The sequence below is a fragment of the Neomonachus schauinslandi genome, chromosome 4 (assembly GCF_002201575.2).
Source record: "Neomonachus schauinslandi chromosome 4, ASM220157v2, whole genome shotgun sequence".
NCBI classification, from domain to species: domain Eukaryota; kingdom Metazoa; phylum Chordata; class Mammalia; order Carnivora; family Phocidae; genus Neomonachus; species Neomonachus schauinslandi.
In genome coordinates, this window is record NC_058406.1 from 69,811,214 (window position 1) to 69,837,600 (window position 26,387).

General features: G+C 40.8%; 1 protein-coding gene across 2 annotated transcripts; it reads right to left on the reverse strand.

Moving 5' to 3' along the window:
- Window positions 1-24,465, reverse strand: MCOLN3 (mucolipin TRP cation channel 3). Of its 2 annotated transcripts, XM_044914058.1 has the most exons (12): window positions 24,238-24,465; window positions 20,924-21,091; window positions 15,954-16,107; window positions 14,345-14,429; window positions 14,167-14,263; window positions 8,154-8,253; window positions 5,123-5,235; window positions 4,890-5,039; window positions 3,298-3,399; window positions 3,067-3,188; window positions 2,046-2,253; window positions 1-220 (listed from the first exon to the last, which is right to left on the reverse strand). In XM_044914058.1, the coding sequence occupies exons 1-12, from the start codon at window positions 24,463-24,465 to the stop codon at window positions 86-88; spliced, it is 1,662 nt and encodes a 553-aa protein (XP_044769993.1). In that variant the 3' UTR covers window positions 1-85. The 2 variants fall into 2 exon arrangements, with proteins under 2 accessions (XP_044769993.1, XP_044769994.1); XM_044914059.1 differs by lacking the exon at window positions 20,924-21,091.
- Between the last annotated feature and the right edge of the window lie 1,922 nt (window positions 24,466-26,387).

The window sequence follows — 26,387 nt, forward strand, 5'->3', positions numbered from 1 at the left end:
CGACACCTGATCTTAAAATATCCATATAGTTTCCCAACTCAGCTACACATTATATTTCCCTCCAGGGCACAGATTAGCCTGATAGCTACTTTTTACAACAGCAGAATATCGATACTGGCGAGTCGTCTTTTAATCTGTATTTTCCAGAACTGGGTAAATCTTTGCATTCTGATATAAATGTACGAAGTTCAGTCTCTGGAAAGCCATCTTGTTGGTAATGCTACACAGAAGAATAAAAAAAAAAAAAAGCTCTCATGAATAAGTACCTTGAAAACAGCTTTATTCCAATTTCAAAATGGATCATTTGTCCAGGGAGGGGGATCTTTCTAGAGGGATAGTTCAGTCACTTCCAAGTATTTCCAGGTAGATGTAGCCTTTAGAGCCATTCTTAAGTCTAGCTAAGGAAAAGCGAGTCTAGAATTCTGCAGTGTCCTCATAGGCTCTTTTGTGGGTCTAGTTCAACCCAAATTGGGCATGTTGAATCTGAGTCTGAGCTGTCTTTCCAGGGACAGTCCAGCCTGCACACCCTTTTGGAGTCTCCCTTTCAGACAGACAGGTTTATTTAAGGGCCTTGTATTAACATGAGTTTTGGATCTAAGATCTCGAGAACGTGCCCTGACCAGATAGGATCAGGCATCACTTGCCTACCTGACAGGTGCTCTGAGCTCATGGAAAGAGGTAAACATCTAAACTGTGAGTCTCAGACTTGTATCAAGAGTTGTCAACTCATATTACTACTCTTTGAGACCTTGGATATCACCCTTAAATACCATATAGTTCTCTGCATGCAAAGCTAAAGGCAGTGAATTTTTAGAGCACGGTGGGGAGGGATTTGGATAAGTACAACTACACTCTTTCCCAGCGGCCTTGGTGACTCTAAGCACACATCTGCCAAGCAAGTATTGAGGATAGTCAGTTCTTGAAATCTGATTCAGTAAAACTGAAATCATGGCCCAGGCTTCATAAGCAAGTTATTCATAATTGTCAACTCATAACCCATTAACTCCTGCTAACCTTTGCTTAATCCCTGGGACTATATTTGTATGACATCATGTTTCATTACCCCTTTCATACCCAGAAAGTCCCCAAGTGGAAGTGTCTATGTCAATGGTATACCTAATAGTATAAAGTTATTAGAAATTTAAATATATATGGATACTTACCCTGCCTTTCCATTATTTCAAAGGGCTCAGACTGATTTTGAAAATATCCCATGTGAGTGACAATATAAATAACAGCTTTTCAAATCATATTTCTGACATGTATAAAGCATACATGGCTAGTATTTGATATATCAATCTCTTCATTCTTCTGGAGACCACGCCTCTGGGATGGTCCCAGGCAGGGCCTTGTAAAGAGTATGGGTTCAGTCACAGCACACTCCAAACTAAGAGGTCAGTTTTTCTTTATGAAAATTGGATTTTAAAAATTCCCCATAGGGGTGCCTGGGTGGCTCAGTTGGTTAAGCGACTGCCTTCGGCTCAGGTCATGATCCTGGAGTTCCGGGATCGAGTCCCGCATCGGGCTCCCTGCTCAGCAGGGAGTCTGCTTCTCCCTCTGACCCTCCTCCCTCTCATGCTCTCTGTCTCTCATTCTCTCTCTCACAAATAAATAAAAAAATCTTAAAAAAAAAAATTCCCCATAAAATTTTGAAATGCCATATGTTTTGCTCAATCAAAGCCTACTGATTTTTAGAAGTCTTTTTTTTTAAATTTATTTAAATAATCTCTATACCCAATGTGGGCTTGAACTCATGACCCTGAGATCAAGAGTCACATGCTTTCCTGACTGAGTCAGGATCTTTATAATTCTAATAAAAGTTTAGAAAGCTTGTTGGAAAAAGCTTACTTAGAGATAAAACTTTCAACATTCTACAAATTCTAATTCTTCATTTCTGTGTCTCAGTATCTAAAATTGAAGTCTTTCTTTTCTACCCTGAAAAAACTGACATTCTATCAGTTCTCTTCTCTCTTAGGTACCATATTTTACTGCCATTCTAGAAGTTCTGGAAAAATGTTGCTACCTACGGCTCTTAATGAACCTACCTTAATTGTTTCATATGTATCAGTGATCAGTGCAATGAAAAGACTTAAAATCATATATATAAAGAGGCTGATGAATGAGTAGAGGTAAATTCTGCTAAATAGCCAGACCAAGTAACTTTTTCGTTGCATTTTTGCAAACGTGGCAAACATATCATCTCCATTTATCAGAGAGAAAAGGCACTCAGAGACCACGTTCAGAGAACGGAACAGGAAAAAGAAAAGAGAAAAGTTCACGTTATTCCATGTTCCTTCCCACTGGAGATTTTGTTCATGACAGCATATTAAAAATAATGGGACCAGATATCCCAAGTTCCTCCTGCAAACTATGTAGTTAATCTGACAAAACTACAAGCATTTGCTGTGTGATATACACAACCTGTATAATGCCTGGGAATAAGCAGCTCCTTCTTGATGCTCCCCTTAATGGGACAGCCTGAACTGAAGAAGGGGCCGGTCTGCACTCTCAGTGCTTTTCTGAGTCAAGTCTTACCGTCCCCTTTACCTACATAGAAAGAGATCCTAGAAACACTCCTGTAGAGATACCCAAGTCCTAACCGTGCATGCTCATACTTCTCATCTTAAAGCTCATTCCACTTAGGGTCATGGCATTATAATCAAGACAATAACTCTGGTAACAAAATTTTCAAATATTTCTTCAAGTTTGTCCCCATACTATCTTTTTAATAAAGTCACACTTCCAAAAGTCTTGCCTAAATAGCTTACTCTAATATATACTGATGAGTCAAACCCACTAATCTTGACCTCATAGGTGGTTAAAAAAAAAAAAAGATGTAATTATCTGATATATTCCACAAAAGGAGGTGAAGTAGTTGAGTGAATCAATCATTCTCTCAAGTTGGTCACACCGTGCCAGTTTATAAACATGATACTAGATATATTCTACCTTCAATGTTTTCAGGCTGAGTCACAAAATGGAAGGAGCCCATTTTAAAAGGATAATGAGCCACTGGCACTATTTTAGGAGCTTAACGGTAACAGGAAAGAGTTGTTTATTGGTACCTTATCATGGTACGGGCCCAGCACGATCCATCCACAGAAGCAATAGCCTAAGTAAATCATAGCAGCACAGCAACAGAACCTGATGACATTGGGCAGCGCTGCCTGCAGGGTCAGAATAAGGAGCTGGGAAAGGAAGAGAGGCCATTAGAATCCACTCGTCCCTCAGCCAAAGCAGTGCACTAACTCAGAAAGATAGAAATACCAGCAGCGTGGAGATCCATGGAATCCTTACATTGTACTTCTGAAAGAAGCCGAGGTACCGAATGACTCCAAGCCACACAAGCATGGTGGAAGTCCCAAGAAGTATGCTACAGACATCATAACTTGTTAGACTCTAAAACAGTGTGGGGGGAAAAAACAGATTATTTAGCAGAAATCCATTTGGGCAAAAAAATATTTTGGGGGTTGATATGAATCAGGCACCATTCTAGGTGCTAAGAACAAAGAAATGAACAAAGAGACAAAATGTCCTTCCCTCATGAAGCTTGCTTTCTAGTGTGTATGGGGGAGAGAGAACAGAAATAAATTAACAAAACCCTCAGTACTGATGGTAAGTGCTGAGGAGAAAATTCAGGGGAGGGGAGAAAGAATGGCTATCCGGGTTACATTTTAAGTGGGGTGATCAGGAAGGTCTCACTAAGAAGGTGGTATTTGAACAAAGACCTGAGGGCAGTGAGGGAGCAAGCCAAGCAAAAATCTAGGAGAGGAGTGTTCCAGGCACAGAGACAAGCATGTGCAAAGGCCCCACAGCAGGAGGATGCCTGGCAAGATAGAGAGTAAAGCCGGAGGGAGTGAGCAATGGGGGAGAGTATGGAGTCACAGAGGTAAGGGAGTAGGCAGTTTAGGGCCTCGTGGGTAATTTAACAACTTTGCATTTTAGTCTGATAGGCTGGGGAGATTGGAAAGCTCTGAACAGGAGTGATATGATCCCATTTGGGTTGCTATGGTTAAGAGCAGACTGTGAGAAGAGTGAGAAGTCTATTGCAATAATATAGGTGAGAGCTGATGGTGGCTGGGACCAGGCTGGTCATGGTGGAGGCGATGAGGTGGTGTTTGAAGGTAGACGGATAGCATTTCCTCTTGGATTAGATGGAGGGGAGAGAGGATTAGTGAAAGAGAAGAGTCAAGGATGTATCTATGGCTTTCGTCTTGAGCAACTGAGAAGAGTTGCCATTAACTGAAGTCAGAAAGGAGAAGCAGGTTTGGACTGGGGAGTTCTGTTTTAGGTATGTTAAGTTTGAGAGACCAAGTAGACATCCAAATGAAAATGTGAAATCGACAGTTGGATATTTGAGACTAGAGTTCAGAGAAGAGTTCCAAGCTGGAGATACAGACTTTGAAATCATTGGCAGAGAGTTACTATTTAAAGCCACGGGACAGGGTGAGATCACCAAGACAATGGCAGAAAAGAGCACATGTCCAAGCACTGCACCTTCAGGCATTGTCACTTTAGTCAGTTAGAGAGATAAGAAGGATCCAGCAAAGGATGTCAGAAGACCAGCTTGTGATTTAGGATGGAAACCAGGTAAGTGATAGCCCAGTGAAGAAGTGCATCAACAAAGAGGGAGTGCTTGCAGTGTTAAAATCTGCTGATAGGTCAAGATGACATCCCCAAATGATTCTGACACAGAGGCTTGTGTATCACCTTTGGAGAGCTCTGCCTGAGAGATTTCCTGACGAGATTTAAGAAACTTACTGCTATTGATTTTAAGTTTACTCAACACAATGTTTGAAAGAAATCGTTTACTCTGCCAATGTTCACATTCTGGAAAAATATTAGTGCAAATCTGATACTGATGATGGCATAAATAGGAAAAAAGTTACCTTCGCTTGAATTTCCATTTTCAGAATTGATCCAATAACTGTCAATACGTCACTAATAATAATCATAATGTACCATCCGTTGACGAATTCCATTCGATCAGAAACAGAAACTTCCTTCTTATAATGGAGGAGGAAAAAACCAACAAATTCCTTTAGGGAAAAGAGGGGAGGCACCATGAATTTCTCTGTCGATCACAGTGTCCGTAGCATTTCTAGAAAGCAGCAAGCCCTACCTGCTGAAGCTGAAGTCCTCTAATCACAGATCGAAGGCACAGGATTAGTGAGGCCAAGCTTGTCAGAATAACAAAGGCATCAAAGATCATCATGTAGTGAGTGTTCTTCTGAACTGGAAGGAAAAAGTGTTACCTGCTTAACTGCTGCATTGCATACCACAGGATAGATGTATAAGATTTATGAGGACACTCCGATTGTAATCTGTCCTCTCTGTGCACAGGTGCAAGTGATTCTTTAGGCAAATGAATATCTAGAGATGGAATTGTTGGGGTAAGGTATATACATAGTTCTAAAAAGAAATCCTAAGAAATTGCCCTCCAAAAAGATCACGCCAGTTTACATACCTACACATACCTCCACATCTTGTCCACCATTGGAAATTAATAATCTTTTGTTTTTGCCAATCAAAAGAGCAAATCTTATTCTCAGTGATTTGAAATGCCATCTTTATCAGTTGCCAAATTAACTGTATGGATTCAAGAACCATCTCTTACCCTTTTGATGTTTGAGTGTATTTTAATGCCTAAGGCAAACACTTCTCATTACTCTTTTTTGGAACTTTTGTTGGCTATTCTTGCTTGTTTATTTTTCCATATATTCTTTAGAGTCAGACTGTTAAATTCCAGTAAAAATCCTACTGGTAATTTTGGGGGGGGGTTATAATTTAAATTAAAATTTATAAATTAAATGTATAAATTAATTTAGGGAGAATTGGAATATATGTAATGTAGAATCCAAAAGAATATGATGTGCCTTTCCACTGATTCAGGTCTTTTTGCATCCTTCAGAAGCATTTTCAAATTTTATCTGAACGCATTACACTGCTTTTTAGGATAATTTAGAGCATTCAGACATTCTTTCTGCAAAGACAACAGAGAGAAAAGGCCCTGGTAAGTGTCTTTCACATGAGTATTTAAAAAAGTTAAAAGTCCTTCTTTTAAAAATTACTACAGCCATCAATAACAGATCTTTAATTATCAGCCTGTGGTCTTTTGTTCTTAATACAGTTAGCCTTCCTGCACATCCTATTAAAATATACTATCTGGATGTACAACACTTGTTAAGAACCCACTATGTGTCAGGTGTTTCTCTAGATGCTGAGCATACAAGTGGTGACCAAGATGGGCCCCCGACTTGGGGAATTTCTATTCTACTCAGTGTGACACACAGGGAAGTAAACAAGTAAATGAACAAAATACTTGCAGACAGGAGTAAGTGATATGAAGAAAATGAGCATAATAGCTAACAGGTATTGCTATGCCACACACAGTCCTGAGCACTTTATACGTATTAACTCATTTGATCCTCACAGCAACCCCAACCAGGGGGCTGTGATTATCCCCACTTGGCAGGTGAGAAAATGCAGCACAAGGAGGTCACAGAAACTTGCCCAAGGCTACATAGCCAGTCCATGGCAGAGTCAGGATTCAAACCTTTGCAGTCTGTGTCCGGCATCTGTCACTGCGTATGAGTGGTTCTTGGCATCCCTTGGGAACTGGTGGACATGCACACCTTCCAGCCCTACCCTAGACCCACTGAATCAGAAACGGCATTTTCACAAGCTCTCTCAGCTGGCAGAGAAGTTCGAGAACCACTGTTCGAAATGAGAGAGACTGGTGTGGGGGCATGGGGAGAAGAGGCTCGTTTATGCGGCACAGTAAGGGGCAGCAGGTCTCAGGTGAGACCTGGGTGATAAGACAGAGCCACCCACGCAGAGATTCTGGAGAACTGCAAGCACAGAGTCAGCCAGCATGAGTGGAGTCAGGTGAAGAGAGGTGAGCAGAGGTCTCAGCCCTCATATGCTGTGCTACAGAGCCTGTCTTTATTTGACAAGGTAGACTGCTCCCCACTGATAAAAAGACAAGCACTTAACACTATAGTTCTGTAGTTCAAAGTTCTGTAATGAAGCATCCTATTAATATTAGCCAAGGGACATCTAATTGTTACCAAAATGTCTGCATCTACTTTAGAAAAACCTAAAAACTAAGAAATAAACATTTGAGAGAAAGCCTGCGTGCCAGGTACTTTCATATGCTCTCATTTTCTCTATTCCAAAGTGTGTGGAGAAGTAGTGTTTACAGATGACAAATAAAATTTGTGATTCACAAGCCTTAAATATTTGAAGTTACCTCATAATGAAAAGAATGCTAGAATGAAGAAATTTCATTTATCCTTAATATCTCATTACCACTTCTGAACTGTGTGAATCAACCAGTAGGAAGCCCTAAAGCAATGATTTTCCAAGTATGGCATGAACAAGGATGACCTGCACGTTCCTAGGCCTCACCCCAGACCTGCTGACTGCCTTGCAGGGAGCTGGGGAACCTGCATCTAAGCAGGGACCTGGGGTGATTCTTAGGCTCACCAGAATCTAAGAACCCCTGACCTAATCCAGCACAGCATACCAAAGGGCCTAAAAAATGAGAAAGATCAATTCTTTTCCAGTCAATTTTCTCTAGTTCAGCCCCCAAATTCTCAATCATACTTAGTCTATACCTGAATTTATGTCCATATTTCTAAGAATGTACCCTTTCTTCATTCCTGAATATAAATATAACATGCGGGATGCTTCAGGGTCCAATCCTACCTGACCTCTCCATGGCTGTATGATCACAGGCACCAAGATTCACTTCCAAGCCTTAGTTTCTTTATGTAAATAGGGATGCTGCCTATCTCAAGGATATTTTAAAACTACTAAATTGTAGGTGGAAGTCCTTATGCAGTAAACACTCAAAAAATATTAGTTTGGGCATATGTGATTATTTTTCCTGGGGGATCATGTGCATTTTTGGGTAGGAACTGGGCTAGTGAGGGCACATGTAGAGGTCAGCAAAAGTCATTTCAATTACTAATAACTTATGCGTTGCCTGGAACATCAGACACCCACAATGAGTTGATCTATTTGCAGAGAATTAGGAACTTGGGAATGCTCTGATTCTTTCATTTGATGCTCCACACATCCCAGTAATTTAATAACCCTTTTATTTTATTTAATAACCATTTTGAAAACTAGTAAAATTCACCACTTACTTGATCCAGATACATGCCAGTCTTTACATTCTCTGATGGAAATGTCATTATCTAAACTTATCTTAATTCTTCCACTATGGGCCTTATTGTCAAGTGTTATCTGTGAAGAACAGGAAAAGGGTCAAAACACACTGATAGTTCTTGAAGCCAAGATGTCTCTAGGCATTAATTAGGAAACAGATCTTCCAAGGTAACAGGATATCCACCCAGATTCTCATTCTAGACTCTCCTCCCCGAGTTGATGCTAGCTCTGTTTAACTTTGGGAAGCGCCCTTTATTTCTATGTGAAATGAGAAAGTTGGACAAGATCTTCTGTCGAGACCTTTTAGTCTCTAAAACCCTATATTTCTAGGACAGTATTCCAGCCCTGGACAATTTATAAAACAAGAGATCTCTCTCCTTCCCACTCTAAGTATCTCTAGATGCCCTCTTGATATGAACAAGAGCTGGTACAAGTGTGCCTTCCCCCCTCCCCGGGACTCAGCTGGGGATAGTTTGTTAATGCTGCAGCAGTTCTTACTAACACAGAGGTTAATTATCTCAGGCTTGAAACACTTCAGGTGGAGCTTTTCTGATTTTCATTCTGGGCCTAGATTTCTTAGTCACTCTAGTACCATATGTATAAAAAAGGATGTGGTAACAGGGAGTCGACAGCCATGTTTTGCTTCAAGGATCACCATTTCAGACACCAGGCACCAAGCAGGACAAAGCCACACCAGAACACCTTCCATAATCCTACTGTCTTCCCTTTCTAGCTCTCTCCACTTGCCCCATGCAGGGACGGGGAAAGCACGGAAATCAGCCGTGGTTTTGTTTGGTTTGCTTTTAGTGCCTCCTCGCTCAAGTCTTAAAGAGAAAACATTCTTTCAAAAGTCTGCTCTTTAGGGGTGCCTGGGTGGCTCCATCAGTCAAGGTGTCTGCCTTCAGCTCAGGTCATGATCCTAGGGTCCTGGGATCAAGACTCACATCGGGCTCCCCACTCAGCAGGGAGTCTGCTTCTCCCTCTCCCTCAGCTGCTCCCTCTGCTTGTGCTCTTTCTCTCTCTCTCTCTCTCAAAAAGAAAAAAAAGTCTGCCATTTAAATGAATTTTATTGAAGCTTCTTCATGAGGGGTAACTAGACATCCCTGCAGATATAAGATTTCAAAGAAATTTAGTGAGTCTGGTCACTTTGTTTCTCCTCATGTTGGACTGTAAGCTTCTTTCCTTGACAAGCAGCTAAAAGTGTTGTCAGTGTCTGCACATCTCCACATCCACTGGAGGACCCAGTCCATGGCCTCACAAAGGAAAGATGCTTCATATTATTTGAATGAGTCAGAAATCTTTGCCGAGGAGAACCCATGCTTTTCCCACACAGTGTCCGGGCCTTATAAATAGTAGGTGCTCACTAAATATCTGCTGAGTAAATATACTTTGGCTCAATGTCAATCACATCTCAGTCGGGCTTGAAGAAGTTGAATTCTTTAAACAAAGAAGAAAAAATAATGGATAGGATTAAGAACAGATTAGATAGCACAGAAAAAAGATTAGTGAATTTGAAGGTAGAGCTAGAAACTTCCAAAATGAAACACAGAGAAGAAAGATTGGAAAATGAAACAAAAACACAAAACATTAGCGAGCTATGAGACAACTTCAAGGGACCAAATATACATGGAATTAGAATCCTGAAGGGGGAGGAAGGAGAATAGACAAAACTATTTGAAGAAGTGACGTTTAATAAATGTCAAATATAATGGAAATTATAAACCCACAGAATCAATGCTTAATAAACCTTAAACACAAGAAACTTGAAGAAAATTACACTAAGGCATATCATAATCAAAGAGATAAAGACAACAATTGAAAAGCAGCAAGAGGGAGGAGGGAATACATCCCCTGCAGAGGAACAAAGATGAAGACCACAGCACATTTCTCATCAGAGCAATGCAAGCTAGAAGAGCAACAACATCTTTAAAGTCCTGGGGGAGAAACAGTCAACCGAGAACTCTATACCCAGTGAAACCATCTTTAAAAATGAAGATGGAGGGGCGCCTGGGTGGCTCAGTCGGTTGGGCATCTGCCTCCAGCTTGGGTCATGATCCCAGGATCCTGGGATTGAGCACTGCGTCGGGCTCCTTGCTCCGTGGGGAGCCTGCTTCTCCCTCTCCCTCTGCCTGCCACTCCCCCTGCTTGTGCTCTGTCTCTCAAATGGATAAATAAAATCTTTACTTAAAAAATAAAATAGGGGCGCCTGGGTGGCTCAGTTGGTTAAGCCACTGCCTTCGGCTCAGGTCATGATCCTGGAGTCCCGGGATCGAGTCCCGCATCGGGCTCCCTGCTCAGCGGGGAGTCTGCCTCTCCCTCTGACTCTCCCCCTCTCATGCTCTCTCTCTATCACTCTCTCTCTCAATAAATAAATAAAAATCTAAAAATAAAATAAAATAAAATAAAATAAAAATGAAGAAGGAATAAATACTTTTTTAGGCATATAAAAGTCTCTCAGCAGACCCGCACTATAAAAAATGTTAAAGGAAGCCCTTCAGACGAAAGGAAAATGATCCCAGATGAAAGCCTAGAGCTATACTAAAGAAGGAAGCATGCTGGATAAAGCACTTCATGGGCCAATATACTTTTTTTCTTATTATTTAAATTGCTTTAAAAGATAATTGTTTAAATAAAAACTGCTAACAGTGCATTATATAGTTTGTAACACATCTGGAAGTAAACTCTGTGACAACAACAACATAAAAGCCAAGATAGGAGACACAGAAATAGATTGTTACAGATTCCTGTGCTCTACATGCAGCGGTGTAATATCACTTGAAGGCAGGTGATAATAATTTAAATATGTGTACTGTAAACCCTAAAAATAATACAATAAAAAGTTATAGCTAATAAGCTAACAAATGAGCTAAAATAGTATCCAAAAAATACTCGATTCAGGCAGAAAAAGAGAGAAACTATATTAATAATCACATGTCATTTAAATGGTCTAAGCACCCCAATTAAAAGGTACAGATTATGAGGTTGGGTAAAAAAACAAGACTTAACTCTATGCTGCCTAATAAGAAACCTACTTTAAACATGAGATACAAATAGGTTAATATCAAAAGGATGGAAAAAGATATACCATACTAACACTAATTAAAAGAAAGCTGGAGAGGCGCCTGGGTGGCTCAGTCGTTAAGCATTTGACTTCGGCTCAGGTCCTGATCCCAGGGTCCCTGGGATCTTCTCCCTCTCCCACTCCCCCTGCGTGTGTTCCCTCTCTCATTGTCTCTCTCTCTCTCTCTGTGTCAAATAAATAAATAAAATCTTAAAAATAAATAAATAAATAAAATAAAGCTGGAGTGGTTATATTAAGATCAAACAAAGTAGATTTTAGAGCAAAGAATATATATTGGGGTAAAAAGTGCCATTTCTTAATGATGTAAGAGTCAGTTCCTCAAGTGAACACAAGAATCCTAGATGTTTGTACACTTAATAAAGAGCTTCAAAATACATGATGCAAGAATATATTAAGTTGCTATGGATGAATGTTAATGTACTACTTTTACATTATAAATCCAAATGATAGGCACACACAGGAAGGTTTCATAAACAGTTGTTGCATGAATCAAATATCTGCTATATATATCATATACATGAAGTATATTAGATAGACAGATGTCTTGACAACAACTTTGTTAGGTAGATGGGCATTAATTCTGTTTTATAAATGAGAAAACTGGAATTCAAACCAATTAAGTATTTTACCTAAAGTTACAAGCTACTAACTGGTGAGCTGGAATTCAAATCTAGGCTTGCCTGATTCCAAAACCCTTGCATTTTAAGTCAGGCATATATGGCCCCAGTTCATGTTTACTTATAACCATAAAGTTGCACTAATTGTGTTTATTATTTAACTAGCCTATTGGGGCACCTGGGTGGCTCAGTTGGTTGGGCGTCTGCCTTCGGCTCAGGTCATGATCCCAGGGTCCTGGGATCGAGCCCTGCATTAGGCTCCCTGCTCTGCAGGGAGCCTGCTTCTCTCTTTCCCTCTGCCTGTTACTCCCTCTGCTTGGGCTCTCTCTCTCTCTGTCAAAGAAATAAATAAAATATTTTAAAAAAATAAAAAATAAAAAAATAAACTACCCTGTAGGGCATCAGTTCCACTACAGTTCTGTGAGACACACCGCTAAATCCACAAGGCACAGGCATAGTTGGGTCAAATCTGCAGTAACAGGAAAAACAGAACATCCACCTGTGGCTAACGGGCCAGGTTGCTCTCACCACTGTACTGAGTCATGGGAAAGGGTCTGCAGTTTACAAATGTTTCATTTATTCATTCCACAAATATTTGAGTCACCTACTATGTTCTTTGAGGGATGCAAAGATTAATAAAATGATCCCTGCCTTCAAGCAGCTTTCAGTCTAGCAGAGTTGATGACAAAAGCCTAGAAAATCCTAAAACAAAAGAGAAGGTGGGTAAGCCCATTAAAATATAAAAACAAAACCAAAAATAAAACCCTGGAGTTCAGAGCACAGAATGCGTTCCTAACTGAAGCATCACAAAGAGGGTCCAGGAAGACGGTGTCAGTTGAGCTGAGCCTTGAGGATTATAAAACTTCTGAAAAGTGCCATTTCTCAGTTCGAGAGTGGTGCAGGGGGTGGTAAGGGAGAGGAGGGAGAAGAGACAAGACTGGATAATAGCTCAATTTTTAATTTTTTTTTTAAGATTTTAATTATTTATTTGACAGAGAGAGACACAGTGAGAGAGGGAACACAAGCAGGGGGAGTGGGAGAGAGAGAAGCAGGCTTCCCGCCGAGCAGGGAGCCCGATGCGGGGCTCGATCCCAGGACCCTGGGATCATGACCTGAGCCAAAGGCAGACGCTTAACGACTGAGTCACCCAGGTGCCCCTAATAGCTCAATTTTTTTAAAAAAGTCAAGTAATATTGAAAATTCGTAACTTCCCAGTTAATATTAGGATCAAAATTTGTAGCCTAACACAAAATAGTCTTACAGTATTAGTGCTTTTTCCTGTTAAATAATATGCATAATTCTTTTTTTTTTATTATTTTTTTAAACATTTTATTTATTTGACAGAGAGAGAGAGCGAGAGCAGGAACACAAGCAGGGGGAGTGGGAGAGGGAGAAGCAGGCTTCCTGCCGAGCAGGGAGCCCGATGTGGGACTCGATCCCGGGACTCCGGGATCATGACCTGAGCCGAAGGCAGACGCTTAACGACTGAGCCACCCAGGCGCCCAATATGCATAATTCTTAATTACACTATATTTGGAAATTTTTTTAACCTCAACCTCTGAAAACTTGATTTCTCATAGCCAATTAGTTGAATATCAAGGACAGAGCTCTGGTACAAACTGCTGCTGAAGTAACAGCAATCTGGACTGTGTGAAGGCGAGTTGTATCAAATGCTGTTCCACGTATGCCCCACACAGCATTGGATTACTGACCCTGAGCCTCACGGGCTGATGAGCTCACATGGGAGGCACCTTGTGCTCTCTAGAGAGCATTAATAGCTCCTTTTGCAACTGGAATGTAGAGAACAGAGATGTGGCAGGGTGGGCTGAAGGGGGAGGAACCAGAGCATCCGGAGGTGGCCCAAGGAAGGCACTGTGAGCAATAACCCAAAGGCTGCACACATCTACAGTGAGGAGCCTCAGCAGCCAGAACCCCTGGCAATGACTGTAAGCAGAGAGCCACAGACTGGTATGAGCCAACTACAGAGGACCTACAAGCTCTCTGCCACTTTTGTATTGAACACCTCCCCTGTGCCAGGCACTGGTCCGAGTACTGGAGGCAAGGTCCCCGCCCTCACAGGACTTCCACTGAGGTACAGAGGATAGATAATTAACAAGTAAACAAGTTACCGTAACAAAACAGAGCCAGCTGTACCAATGTTTCCCCTGGGCACATTCAAGTGGAAACATCCTATATATCTGACCACGCTTTAATAGGGGTAGATGAAACATGTAACGAAATCAAACAATTTTTCTTCAGCCAGTGACCAAATTCAGCCCAGCCCACGCTTACAGTCAGAGTAAAGTCGTAACAGTCAGGGAGCTCGTGATGACGAATGGTCTGCAGATTAATGGCCTTCAGTTTAAACTGCAGCTCCACAGTTAGGAGTCTAGGAAACAGAGGAGGCTTTAGTGCAGTGAAAACATACACACCCAGACACACAAGGTACACTCCCAACTGCTTCCCTCACCTATGAAAGTCCAGCGTTAAGTTGAGTTTATTTCCTTCCACTGTTCCGATGTGAAAAGGTTCGTCTGGCTCTACAAAGAAACATTCTGCCATAGAAAGGAACAAAACATTATGTATATTGCCTAAAATAAATAAGTGAACTGCATCTTGGAAGGATAATATATTTAAGACTAGATATTCAGATTCTACCGTTCTTCTGAATTAAGATTTAAAAGCTAAAGGTCAATATTGCTTGGTTACAATGAGTCATTTGTTTTTAAGATGCAAGTGGCTACATTTCTGGAGTGAGTGAAGGGTAGGAGACCTGAACCTGAACTCTGTCTCATTAGTCTCCTATAGAATGCTCTCTTCCTTCCTGCCTTTGTGAGCCTAAACTTTGCATCCCTTCTCCCTTTTTTGTATCCTAAGCATAAGTGTGAAGCACTTACAGTACCTAAGATAAAATTTTCTAAATTTAAAGGATCTATTTTTTAAAATACTATTTTATTTTAAAATTAAAAAAAAAAAGGAAGACAGCATTTTAGGAGATTTCACTAATCTGTACTGTAATCCTTGACTATCCCTCTCCAAAAACCGTCCCAGTGACTATTGTTAAAAGTATCCGGATACTTAATTTTTAACTCAAAGACTTAAGTTAGTATTTTAGGTACACATTGTAAATAGAACTTTGCTAATAAGAATAAGCCACTCAAGGGCACCTGGGTGGTTTAGTTGGTTAAGTGACCAACCCTTGATTTCAGCTCAGATCTTGATCCCAGGGTTGTGAGTTCAAGCCCTGCACTGGGCTCCACTCTGGGCATGGAGCCTACTTAAAAAAATAAATAAATAAAAATAAAATAATAATAATAATAAGCCATTCTATTCTAATTCCTGGTTCTGGTTCCTCCCTAAAACCCACCATCAAAGATACTAAGTAGAGAAGTGCAGTTGAGGGGAGGGAGTTTTATATACATGATGACTTTGCAAGTACAATGTTTTATAAGGATAGTATAAGTTTATATAACTGGCTTATCCAGTGCAAGAGGAATTGGAATATAGAGGCTAAGAATGTAGTGGCTCAGAGCACAGATAGCCTGGATCAAATTTCAGCACTACCTCTTACCAGCTCCATCTGGACCATATCACTGAACTCTCTGAGCCATACTTTAGTCTTCTCTAAATTGAGGATAATAATATATCTTGCCTTGGGGCGCCTGGGTGGCTCAGTTGGTTAAGCCACTGCCTTCGGCTCAGGTCATGATCCTGGAGTCCCGGGATCGAGTCCCGCATCGGGCTCCCTGCTCAGCAGGGAGTCTGCTTCTCCCTCTGACCCTCCTCCCTCTCATGCTCTCTGTCTCTCATTCTCTCTCTCTCAAATAAATAAATAAAATCTTTAAAAAAAAATAATATATCTTGCCTTATTGGTTTGTTCTAGCTGTTGTTTTTAAAAATCATGAGTTACAGTAAAGGGCTTGGGACAGTACCTGACACATAATAACTCCTACAAATATTCTTACTATGACCTAATAGCACAGACCAAATGAACATTTTCAGAGATGAAATTACTGATTTTAAGGATAAATCAAGGAGTTAAAAAAAAAATGGAAGCTCCAGTTTCTTGAAGACCTCACCAGTTTCGATTTCTGGATCAATGTCAAAGGTATCATTTCCAGGACAGATGTTTCCTTGCCTGTAGAAGTGCTGACAGATGGCCAGAGCAGACTGCTCCATGCCCTTGTTCTCGTAAGCATGATTCCCAACCGACGTGTTGCGGAGCTGCAAGTACTTCAACCCGAAAAGAGAAACAGAATGGGAACACCAGCCAGACAAAAATGAAGATATGATTGCCTACCCACCCTGCCTATGAAACGGGCAGGTTCCAACCTGCTTTCTGGGTGGAGACGCTGACGTTCACGTTCACGTCGATATGCAGAGCACATGACATGCTACTGTGCGCCAGGACAGTAGCCTTCAGAAAGCACTCCCAAATTAGAGTTCTGGGCTCCAGTCTCATTTCTGTGAGTGTGGGCAAGTCACAAATTTTCTGAGCCTCTGGTTCCTTGTCTACAAAATTAAAGGCTTACAGCACATCAACTCTGTGATTCTTCCTTCTTTAAAGAACTAAGCGCAGGAATTGATTTTTCGCATTCAGTGTGAATACAAACTTTATCTCTGAACCATTTCTTATTAAGGTCAGAGTTCTGCTTTGCTGTTGTAATATAGGAAGGGGGATACAATTGTTCCAAGCTAACTTGCAAAACTTTTTCAAAAAACAAACAAACAAAACTGTTGCCTCTTTATCACTGCAAGAATACAGGTTAGTCACTTTCACGGCAATATTCCCTCATCCTAGGGAGTCCTATAAATAAAATAAAATAAAATGTAATTTTACAAATGAGGATCTCATGGTACTTTGGAATAATCATCAATTTAAACTCTGAATGAGGGCGCCTGGGTGGCTCAGTCGTTAAGCGCTGCCTTCGGCTCAGGTCATGATCCCAGGGTCCTGGGATCGAGCCCCGCATCGGGCTCCCTGCTCAGCAGGAAGCTGGCTTCTCCCTCTCCCACTCCCCCTGCTGTGTTCCCTCTCTCGCTGTGTCTCTCTCTGTCAAATAAATAAAATCTTAAAAAAATAAATAAATAAACTCTGAATGGATTTCTGTAGAAGAAAAAAATGTGCTTCAGAGCTTACTATGAACAATGCTGTTTGGCACAATTAGTGATACAAAGAGAGTGATATGGTGTCTGTCCCCTGGAATTAACAATTTAGGGGGATGGACATAGAGCTAAATAATCCTACTAAACAGTGCGTGTGAAACATGCCTAAATTAAATGAAATAAATCATTTATAATCTGAGCCTATGGGATGAATGCTGAACTGGGCCTCGTCCAGGCCACCAAGAGCAGCATTTTACCAGATCTGATACATGGTGCTCAGTTCTCATTTAACTTAGTCTGCCGACGGTGTTTGATGCAGCTGAGTGCTTTCCCTTTCACAGAATACTTCCTTCACTTGACTTCTGAGACACAGGCTCTCCACCTGAGTCTCCTTTGCTGAATTCTGCTCTTGCCAACCTCTGCGTCTCAGAGTATCCTTGGATTCAGTCCTTGATTTCTTCAGCTGCATTCTCTCCATAAGTGATCTCAACCAGTCCCATGCTGAAACACTATCTATATGCTGATGACTTCCAAATTTATATCTCCTGACCTCTCCACTGAATTCCATACATGGGTAGCAGTCTGCCCGCATGACACCTCTGGTGTCTAAGACGTATCTCAAACATAAATGTGCAAATAGAAAAACCAACTCCTTCCATGAAAATGCCCTTCTCAATCAGTGACTCCATAAGCCACTCAGCTTCGCGTAGAAGCCACAACTTAGAAATGGTCCTTTAGCCTCTTTCTCTCATACTTCACTTCTGGTCCCTCAGAAAGCCATGCATTACTATCAGATTATATCCCAAATCTGCTGCCTCTCATTGCCTTCAATGCTCTCACCCTTGTCCATACCACCTCATCTCTCCCCCTGCCAAACTGAATCTCTTCAGTGGTCTTCCTGCTGGCCATCTGCCTCTCACCACAGCCCAGTCCCCATATAGAACTAAGGGGACTGTTACAGGAATAAGTGAATTAATGCATGTAATGCCCTTAGGACAGTGATACCCAAAACACAAATCTATTCTATGCTCTGTTCATGTCCTCCCTTCTCCCTGAAGGGCTCCTCCCTGAACCAGCTACAGACTGCCTCCCCATACTCTGGTCTGCCCTGCCCACCTGTCATTTATCAGAGAGGCCTCTCCTGACCACCTCCATTCATTCCATTCATTCACTCTGCCTGTTGTTGTTGTTGTTGTTTTGTATACTTTTGTATACTTATAACCAACTGACAAATGATATCCTTATTTATTTACTTAATGCTTATCTCTCCCTTTTAGAATATGACTTCCTCGACTTTGTCTATTTGTTCACTGTAGTATCCAGCACCAAAAACAATATCTGAGGGGTACCTGTGTGACTCAGTTGGTTGAGTATCTGACTCTTAATTTTGGCTCAGATCATGATCTAGGGGTCCTGGGATTGAGCCCTGCGTCGGGCTCCCTGTTCAGTGGGGAGTCTGTGTCTACCTCTCCCTCTGCCCCTCCCCCCCCCACACTCTCTCTCTCTCTCAAATAAATAAATAAATCTTTAAAAAAAAAACAGTATCTGATACACAACAGATACTAAATATTTGAGGGAATAAATATTAACCTTTGCTAATGTATATTACAGTCTCTCCCCTACTGAAAGCCCTCCGATGGATTCCAGTCTCTCTCAGAATAAGTTTCAAAGCTTCTTTCCAGGGCCTATAAAGGCCTGAGAGACCGGACCTAGCCCAGCCATACCCACCTCCTTCATTCCTCAAATATACTAAATGTTTTCTGGCTTTGAGAGCCTTCGCTGTGTTGCTACTCCTTCAGCCTGGAATATTCTTCCTTAGACTGCAAGTCCTCAGAGAGGCCTTTTTTGACCACCCTGAGGCAACTGTTAATGCTCTTATGTTAACTTAAGTGTTAACTTCTTAGCACTCATCACTATCTGAAACCAAATGATTCTGGTTAAACTTGTTAAAATCCATCTCCTCCATTAGAATATAAATTCCACAGGGCAAGGAATTTATCAAGGCCACTGCTCTAACCCCAGCACTTAAAACAGTAGTAGGCATAGAGTAGGTACTCAGATATTTGTCAAATTTATGATAAGGTCAAAAAATTATTAAAATGCAATAGTTGCTCTTCATTACTAGAGCTGATCTATTCACAGTGAGATGGTAAACCGCTAGGACAGGGTATGTAATTACAGCACTAAACTCTGTTAGCACCGGGACTGGGGAAAGGGGCTGGAAATCTACGGTAATAAAAAGAAGCTGCAGGGGCGCCTGGGTGGCTGGTCATTAAGCGTCTGCCTTGGGCTCAGGTCATGATCCCAGGGTCCTGGGATCCAGCCCCGAATCGGGCTCCCTGCTCCGCGGGAAGCCTGCTTCTCCCTCTCCCACTCCCCCTGCTTGTGTTCCCTCTCTTGCTGTCTCTCTCTGTCAAATAAATAAATAAAATCTTTAAAAAAAAAAAAAGAAGCCGCATAAGTTGTTAAGTAGCATTATGTCCTACGTGTAGGGAGCAAATAGTATAACAGTGGAGATACTCGGTTTTGAGGTTTTTGTTCTCTATTCAAGGAAATAAGTGGATTAAGCCTTGCTAAAGCTACTCTGAGCCAAACTGGTAGTTTTATATTGGGGGTGGGAGGGTGTAAGAGGTAAACAGTCCCTTAAATGAAAACAAAGGTAAAAGATCTTGAGTGTGGTGAGGTCCCAAACAGACCAGTGTGCCTGCAATGGTGTGTGATGGGAAGTAGAGCTGGAAAGACATGCAGGGGCCATGAGCTGGAGTCATACAAGTATGGGGTCCTGTAGCCCTCTGAGCGCCCACTATTTGTGAAGCCATCCTCCCAGGAATTACCTAAAGATCTGAGCCTCCTGACCACAGAAACTTGTGTGTCTTGAACTCTGTAAGATTTTGAAACATAGAAGATCCTAGGTGCAGGGCTGCAGGTAACCTGCTAACATTATAAGATAGGCTCTGGCCAAACTTCCTTGCTGTCCTAATAAGACTCGTCGTGGAGGTCTGTGCAAGAGCTAGATGGTCAGGGGCAAGTGGTAGGACTGTGTCCAACTAAGGGAAGCCCTGGAGCTTGAGTCAGAGGACTCTAGGACAGGAATGGGGTGTGTGGGACTAGGGCTGGAAGGCAGGTGACCTATGGGACTGACCGATGGGGCCCCCAAGTGGCTGTGGCCTCTGAGGGCTTTAATCAGACTGGGCATCTGTCCTCACTTGCCTCTGCAGCTCTGCTTTGACAGAGGAATTTTTCACACAGATCCATAATTCTGTTTAGTAACTTACGCAGCTTACTTCCATCACTGTAGATTTCTGACCAATTTACACAGTCCAAGGGTTAACAGAAAGCCTTGATGCCATAAACACATATGTCATCCTAGCACTTTACTATCTCACTGTACATAGATTGTCTCTAGATAATTAAGAACCATAATTGCACTATAGTAATTTTTACTTTCGGGGGGCAGTTAATCAATGTTACAATAAAAGCATTGTCATGTATGACATAAAGGCCTTACTTATTTTTTAAATGAGCTTTCAGGTCTTAGTTGCTATATATGCTCTGCAAAGTTAATATTCTCATTATTTGTTAAGGGCCCCTGAACGTATAAACTCTGAAGACTTAATGACTACTTACAACCAGGGCCATGGTTAATAATTTTAAATCTCTGAGGTACTCATGCCAACCCCTAGCTCTGATTCTTTTAATTAATTCTTTAAAGTTTCTGTCTCTTTGTTACTAAACCAAAGCTTTTCTCAATTTCTTGTTTCATGGAAGTTCGATGGTGATTTTTTTAAAAAATAATTTTAAAATGGTTTTATACGTATCATTTATACATATCACAAAAATGTTCACCCTTCTACAGTGGAATGTCAGCTTCTATTATGTACATTGCTAACAATTTCCCAGTCTGTTCTTTCTCCCAAGTAAGAACGCACATACTTGGATTTACCTGGTTCACTGCAAAGGTGATCTGATCGTATACATCACTTTGTGTGTACACTGCGTATGTGTCATCCATTCGGTCCATATATCCTTTTAAGAAGAGGTGTTTGAATGCTATAGTGTTCTCTTCCTTGAAAGCTACAACCATCTGGTTACTTAGCCCAAAAAAGACCAGCTTAAAAGAAGAAAAAAAAAAGGGGTTGAAAAAGCAAGGGAATAAAAGGTCTCCATATAACAATCAATTTATCTATTCAAGTCTAATTTGTCCTGAATATATTCAATATATATTAAACTTTTGGTAGCTGTAAATTAATCTGGCCTTAAAGATAAAGTGAGCTTCTAGTTTTAAAATGAAAGAAAGTGGCTTTGCACATTTTCATGTATGATCTTACTTACATCGTTGCCCCCACCACCACTTTCAGAGAAGTCCTCCTTTAGGAGTTTAGAGAAGCAAGGTCACGCTGGCTAAAGAAATGGGAAGGTTTCCTTAAGAATGAAATAATGATAGAAAACCCTAGAAGCATGTGCATAACTTGGGTGGGGACATTTGAGGAGCACAGGAAAAAGGCTTAGAAGGTAGAGTGGAACTTAGTACTTGGTGGGGGGAGGGGGGGACACTGAGGATCCCAGCACAATCCAACTGAAGGAACAGCAAGAAAAAAAAGTCGGCAGAAAAACTGGAGGCAGATGGTGCAGGGGCTTAAATGGCAAGTAGATTTTAAAATGAATTGTGCAGGACATCAAGAAGGCTTTGAAGCAGGTGTACAAGGCAATATAAGAAGTTCCTTAAATAAGTCTAAGCCTCCAATCAAATGACTATAGTTAATTGTCAGTTTAATTATCAAAACTGTGACAATAAGACCAAAAATAAAAAACATCCTTTCAACTGATCTCTAAATTAAAGAATATTAACATAATATATCCTTACTATTCATGCAGGACTGACCCCAGAGTTTTACATGAAACTCAGTTATTCACGCACAAAAAGTTGTTTAACTGTACTGCTGTCATTTTAACGTAGGCTCTTTCAATCATACCTGAAACTTTACTCCAGGTGTCTCTTTCACCTTCTCTTCCCTCTGAAACCATCTCAATCTCTTGCTCTCTTGCTCTTTCTCTTTCTCCCTTGCTCTCACCTTCTCTCTCTCTTTCTCTCTTGCCCTCACTCTCTCTCACACACACACATAGACGCACACACACACTGTAAGTTTAGAACATACACTCTGACTTGGATCTCAGAGTGAAACAGGGTGTATTTTATATGGAAAAGGGAAACAACACTGAGCACCTATGTGCCATACCAGGAACTTCCTGCATACTAATCCCACAGTACAGTTCCTAACATACCCATTTTAGAGATGGGTACATAAAGGCCCAGAGAAGTTAAATAATTTTTTCAACACATCACTACCAAGTGTATAGTCAAAATCTGAACCCAGGTCTAACAGAAATAATCCAAGCTCTAGCCACCCTATCAAGCTACACAAAGTAGTACAGGGTCTTACTGGGGAAAAATTGAGCATACAAATCTTTTCTTTTCTCACCTCTCCTTGTGATGTATGCCCTGCACCCCATACATGCCAGTACGCTCCATCTAACTGGACTTTTATTTCCAAAGAGCCTCTTTAAGCCAAGTGTCCTATTTAAATCCCAAGAAGAAGACAGCTTGATATTCCAGGGATTTTACATATAATGAAGCAGATGACTGAAAAGCCTCCAGAGAATTCCTAAAGACCAATTACAAATGAGTACCCCCCACATGCCAGCACCGAGCTGGGTCCCAAGGATGCAATGCAGAAACAACAGTCCCTGCCCTCAAGGGTGTACCCATGACAGAGAGAAAATCCCTGTAACTCAGAGACTGTACCAGGCCTTGGGGAAAGGGAACACTTAGTAGGGTGCCTATCATCAGACCTGTCTTTCTTTTGCTGCTGCAGACACAAAATCTCCAAATGAACTTCTTTCCCCTGAGAAGAGGGCATCTGTCACCCAGTCACCCTGTTTTGCTTGGTTATAGAATCTTTATGTAATATTTGCTTGGTTGCTCTAATACAGGTTAAGGAAACATCACAATTAAGAAAAACCCTCTGGGAGACCTGGGTGGCTCACTTGGTTGAGCGATAGACTCTTGGTTTCAGCTCAGGTCATGATCTTAGGGTCGTGGGATCGAGCCCTCTGTTGGGCTCTGTGCTTGGCGGTGAGTCTGCTTAAGATTCTCTCTCTCTCTTTCTGCTCCTCTTCACCCCCCACCCCAATCTCTCTTAAATCAATCAATCAATCAATCAATCAATCAATCTAAAAAAGAAGAAGAAGAAAAGAAAAATCCTCAGATGGAGACTGGCTGGCTCAGCCAAAGAGCTGAGGGTTGTGAGTTCTCATCCCACATTGAGTACAGAGATTACTTAAAAATAAAATCTTAAACAAAACAACCCCTCAGTTCCTTTTAAGAATGCCTTTTATATGCTTATTACTAACAGGCTTAACATCTTAAATCATTGGGCACTTTTCCTCTTAACCACCCTAGGAAACAGAGGATGGTTAAATGAGCTCCCTAAAACATTTAGGAGTAATTAAGAACACAGGTCTTAGAATAAAATCTGAGTTGAATCTCAGCTCCACTCTTCTAGTTTCCTGACTATGACAGATTATTTTACCTCACTAAGCCTCAATATTCTCATCTATGAAATGGGGATAATTACTCTCACCAGTAGCAAAATGTATCTTCACAAGAGTAAATCATAATCACTATATATAAAGAATTGCAAAATATGATTTCCCCAAGAAATGTCAACAAAGTCAAGGACATGAGATTCAAACTCTCCTAAAATGAAGTCCCGTATTTCACTACCTATGCCACTCCTTTTTAGTTACCTCCACATTTTTCCACTGCAGGGCTATGAGAATCCAAGCACTTGCCTTAACAGAAAACCCTTGAAGTTTCTGAAGAGAGAGAAATTCCTAGGAAACTAGGAAGGAAAATAATCCTCTGGTAGGGCAACAGCTAGTTTTCACAGCTGATTTAGAAACCTTCAGCTTCTCTATTACAAACCCAATATTAAAATTTTCTTTTCCTAAAAACTGATTCCATTATGTGACTAAAATTGTAATTTAATGAAAGATGAGAAGGGAAAAAAGTAAGGGGAAAAAAAAACCCCAAAGTCTTCTTTCACAAATATTGAAGAGAGAGGAGTTTAAGATTGTGTGTTTCCTTATTTATCGTCCTCCATCATACATACAGTTCAAAGTTAGAAAAAAACCACTGTCCTTACTCCTCCTGTTACTAAAAGAGGCCTCATTAAACTCATGATTTGAGATGCTTACCTGTACAGTCACCATTGCAATTTTTAGAATTTGTATGGCAAGCTTCCATGGTTTTCTGCCTCGAGCCCAGAACTTCTCACAGGGATTCATGAAAAAAAATTTGAGTTTTCGCCTCATCTGGTCTTCTAACAGAAGCTCCTCAGAGGGCGAGGTATGCTGGTTAAAAGTGCCGCGATTTTCCTCTTCCTGAGAGCTGCAGCTACTTATAACAACCACAGGATTTGCCATCTCTGGGGAGAGGGGAAAAAAAGACTGTTTCCATTCTGTAACTAAAGGCACAAATCCATATTCTTCGAGAGAGTAGGATAGTTGAAGAAGCCCAAACAAAAGCTCTGGTTTCAAGTAAGCACCATTGTTCTAAACTGCACTTTAGGTGTTTACAGAATCAACTAGAATGTAACATGTCATGTTTCTTTTTGTTTCAGTTACTAAGTAAATTTTCACCCAGTTGAAAGTTACTGAATTCATGGGCTGCTTCTATTAGTAAGGATTATATGCACATATAGACAGTAATGTATACACTCTCTGCCTCATTCAGTAACAGATATACTTAGAGCAGGGTGACCTGAAAGCTTATGGAAGGGTTTTAGAAGGTAGGTGGACCCTGGAATTAGAAGCAAAATTTTATATACATGAAAATATGGCCACTTTCCCTGCAGTGATAAAGTTTTATCAGATTATCAAAATAAGTTTAAAACCACTGAGTTAAAGGTATCAAGGTGTAATGTAGAGAACTAAGGCCGGGTTTGGTGTCTAATCCTGGTTCTATGACTTGACACCTCTGTAACCCTAGGCAAGTCACTCAGCCTCTCTGAGCCTCAGTTTTTTCTTCCACAAATTGGTAATAACAATACCGATCCTCATATGATTCTGATTAAATAAAAATGCAAATAAAGCCCTTGCATAGGGTTCAACACTGAGCAAACAGCTTCACTCTCCCTGCAGCCCCAGCAGCCAGGGCAGCTTCCTAAACAGGCACCAAGATTCTTAAGGGGCAGTGGCAGCTCAGGAAACTTAACTGTTCTACCAAGGGGAACGCAGAAGCTCAATTTAAGTCCAAATCCCAATCAGCCACATCACTTGTATTTGATTTTTATTGGAGGCCTTATATTTATGTAGTACATTTTGCTTTTCAAAGTACATCGGATCTATTATTTCTTTTGTCTCTTTGAAAAGGATGGGGCTAGTTTTATTGTCTTTGTAGTCAGCTTTTCCAAACTGACTAAGATGTCACTCCAGAAGTGGGGACTTCTCTTGGATTTTCACTCAGATTAATTAATGCTATGGAAACCCCAAACCACATGGGAGAGTAGAGTGCTGGCTAGAAAGGCTGGCTCTGTAGTGATATTTTTACAGTGACTTCTCTACTCAGAAGTCAAGGTGGGGGTAGGAGGGAATCAAACTATAGTAATACAACATCTAGCAAGTCGCTGTTTAGGTATCACCCTGCTTTTCAAGTATAGAATCCCACATTTGGTTCTGATTCAAACATTCTTAGCAAATCCGACATCTCCAAGTAATAGATATTGGCTATAAAAACTAGCTATGGGGAAAGTTTTTACAATATTGATTAATGAAAAGATTAACAAGGATAGTGCTGAGTCAGTAAAGCATGAAACATATTTGCAATGGCATAAAAATAGCATATGCAGTATCTTCAAAGTGAAATAATTATGATAGAACTCATTCAGGTATGGTTCTTATGTCTTAAAATCCCTGTCAAAGTATGAGTACAGAAACTCTCAGGTAAAGACATAAGGGAGAGAAAAAAAATTAATCCCTTAGGATTTTCATTCAAGAACATTTTATTTCCTTCTTCAAAAACGAGCATTTAAAGAGACATTATCTATGGGATGTAAAATGAAGGTGATTTTATGTTAATCAAAACTGGCACATGAATACCAACAACAGTAATGAAGCTGGTAATAACAAAACATGTTGGTGAATTACAGATTTGAGGACACATTAAGCCCTTTCTATTTTGATACAGGGAAAAGTAAACTTTAAACAAACAACACACGCCGTGTAACAGTAACCCACAGGAACAAAGAGAAAGTGAGCCAACCACAATTAATTTATTCAGCACATGGCATCAAGTTGTCCCCGAAGCAAGGCATTTCATTCACAAGGACTGACCACTACGCTGCAAG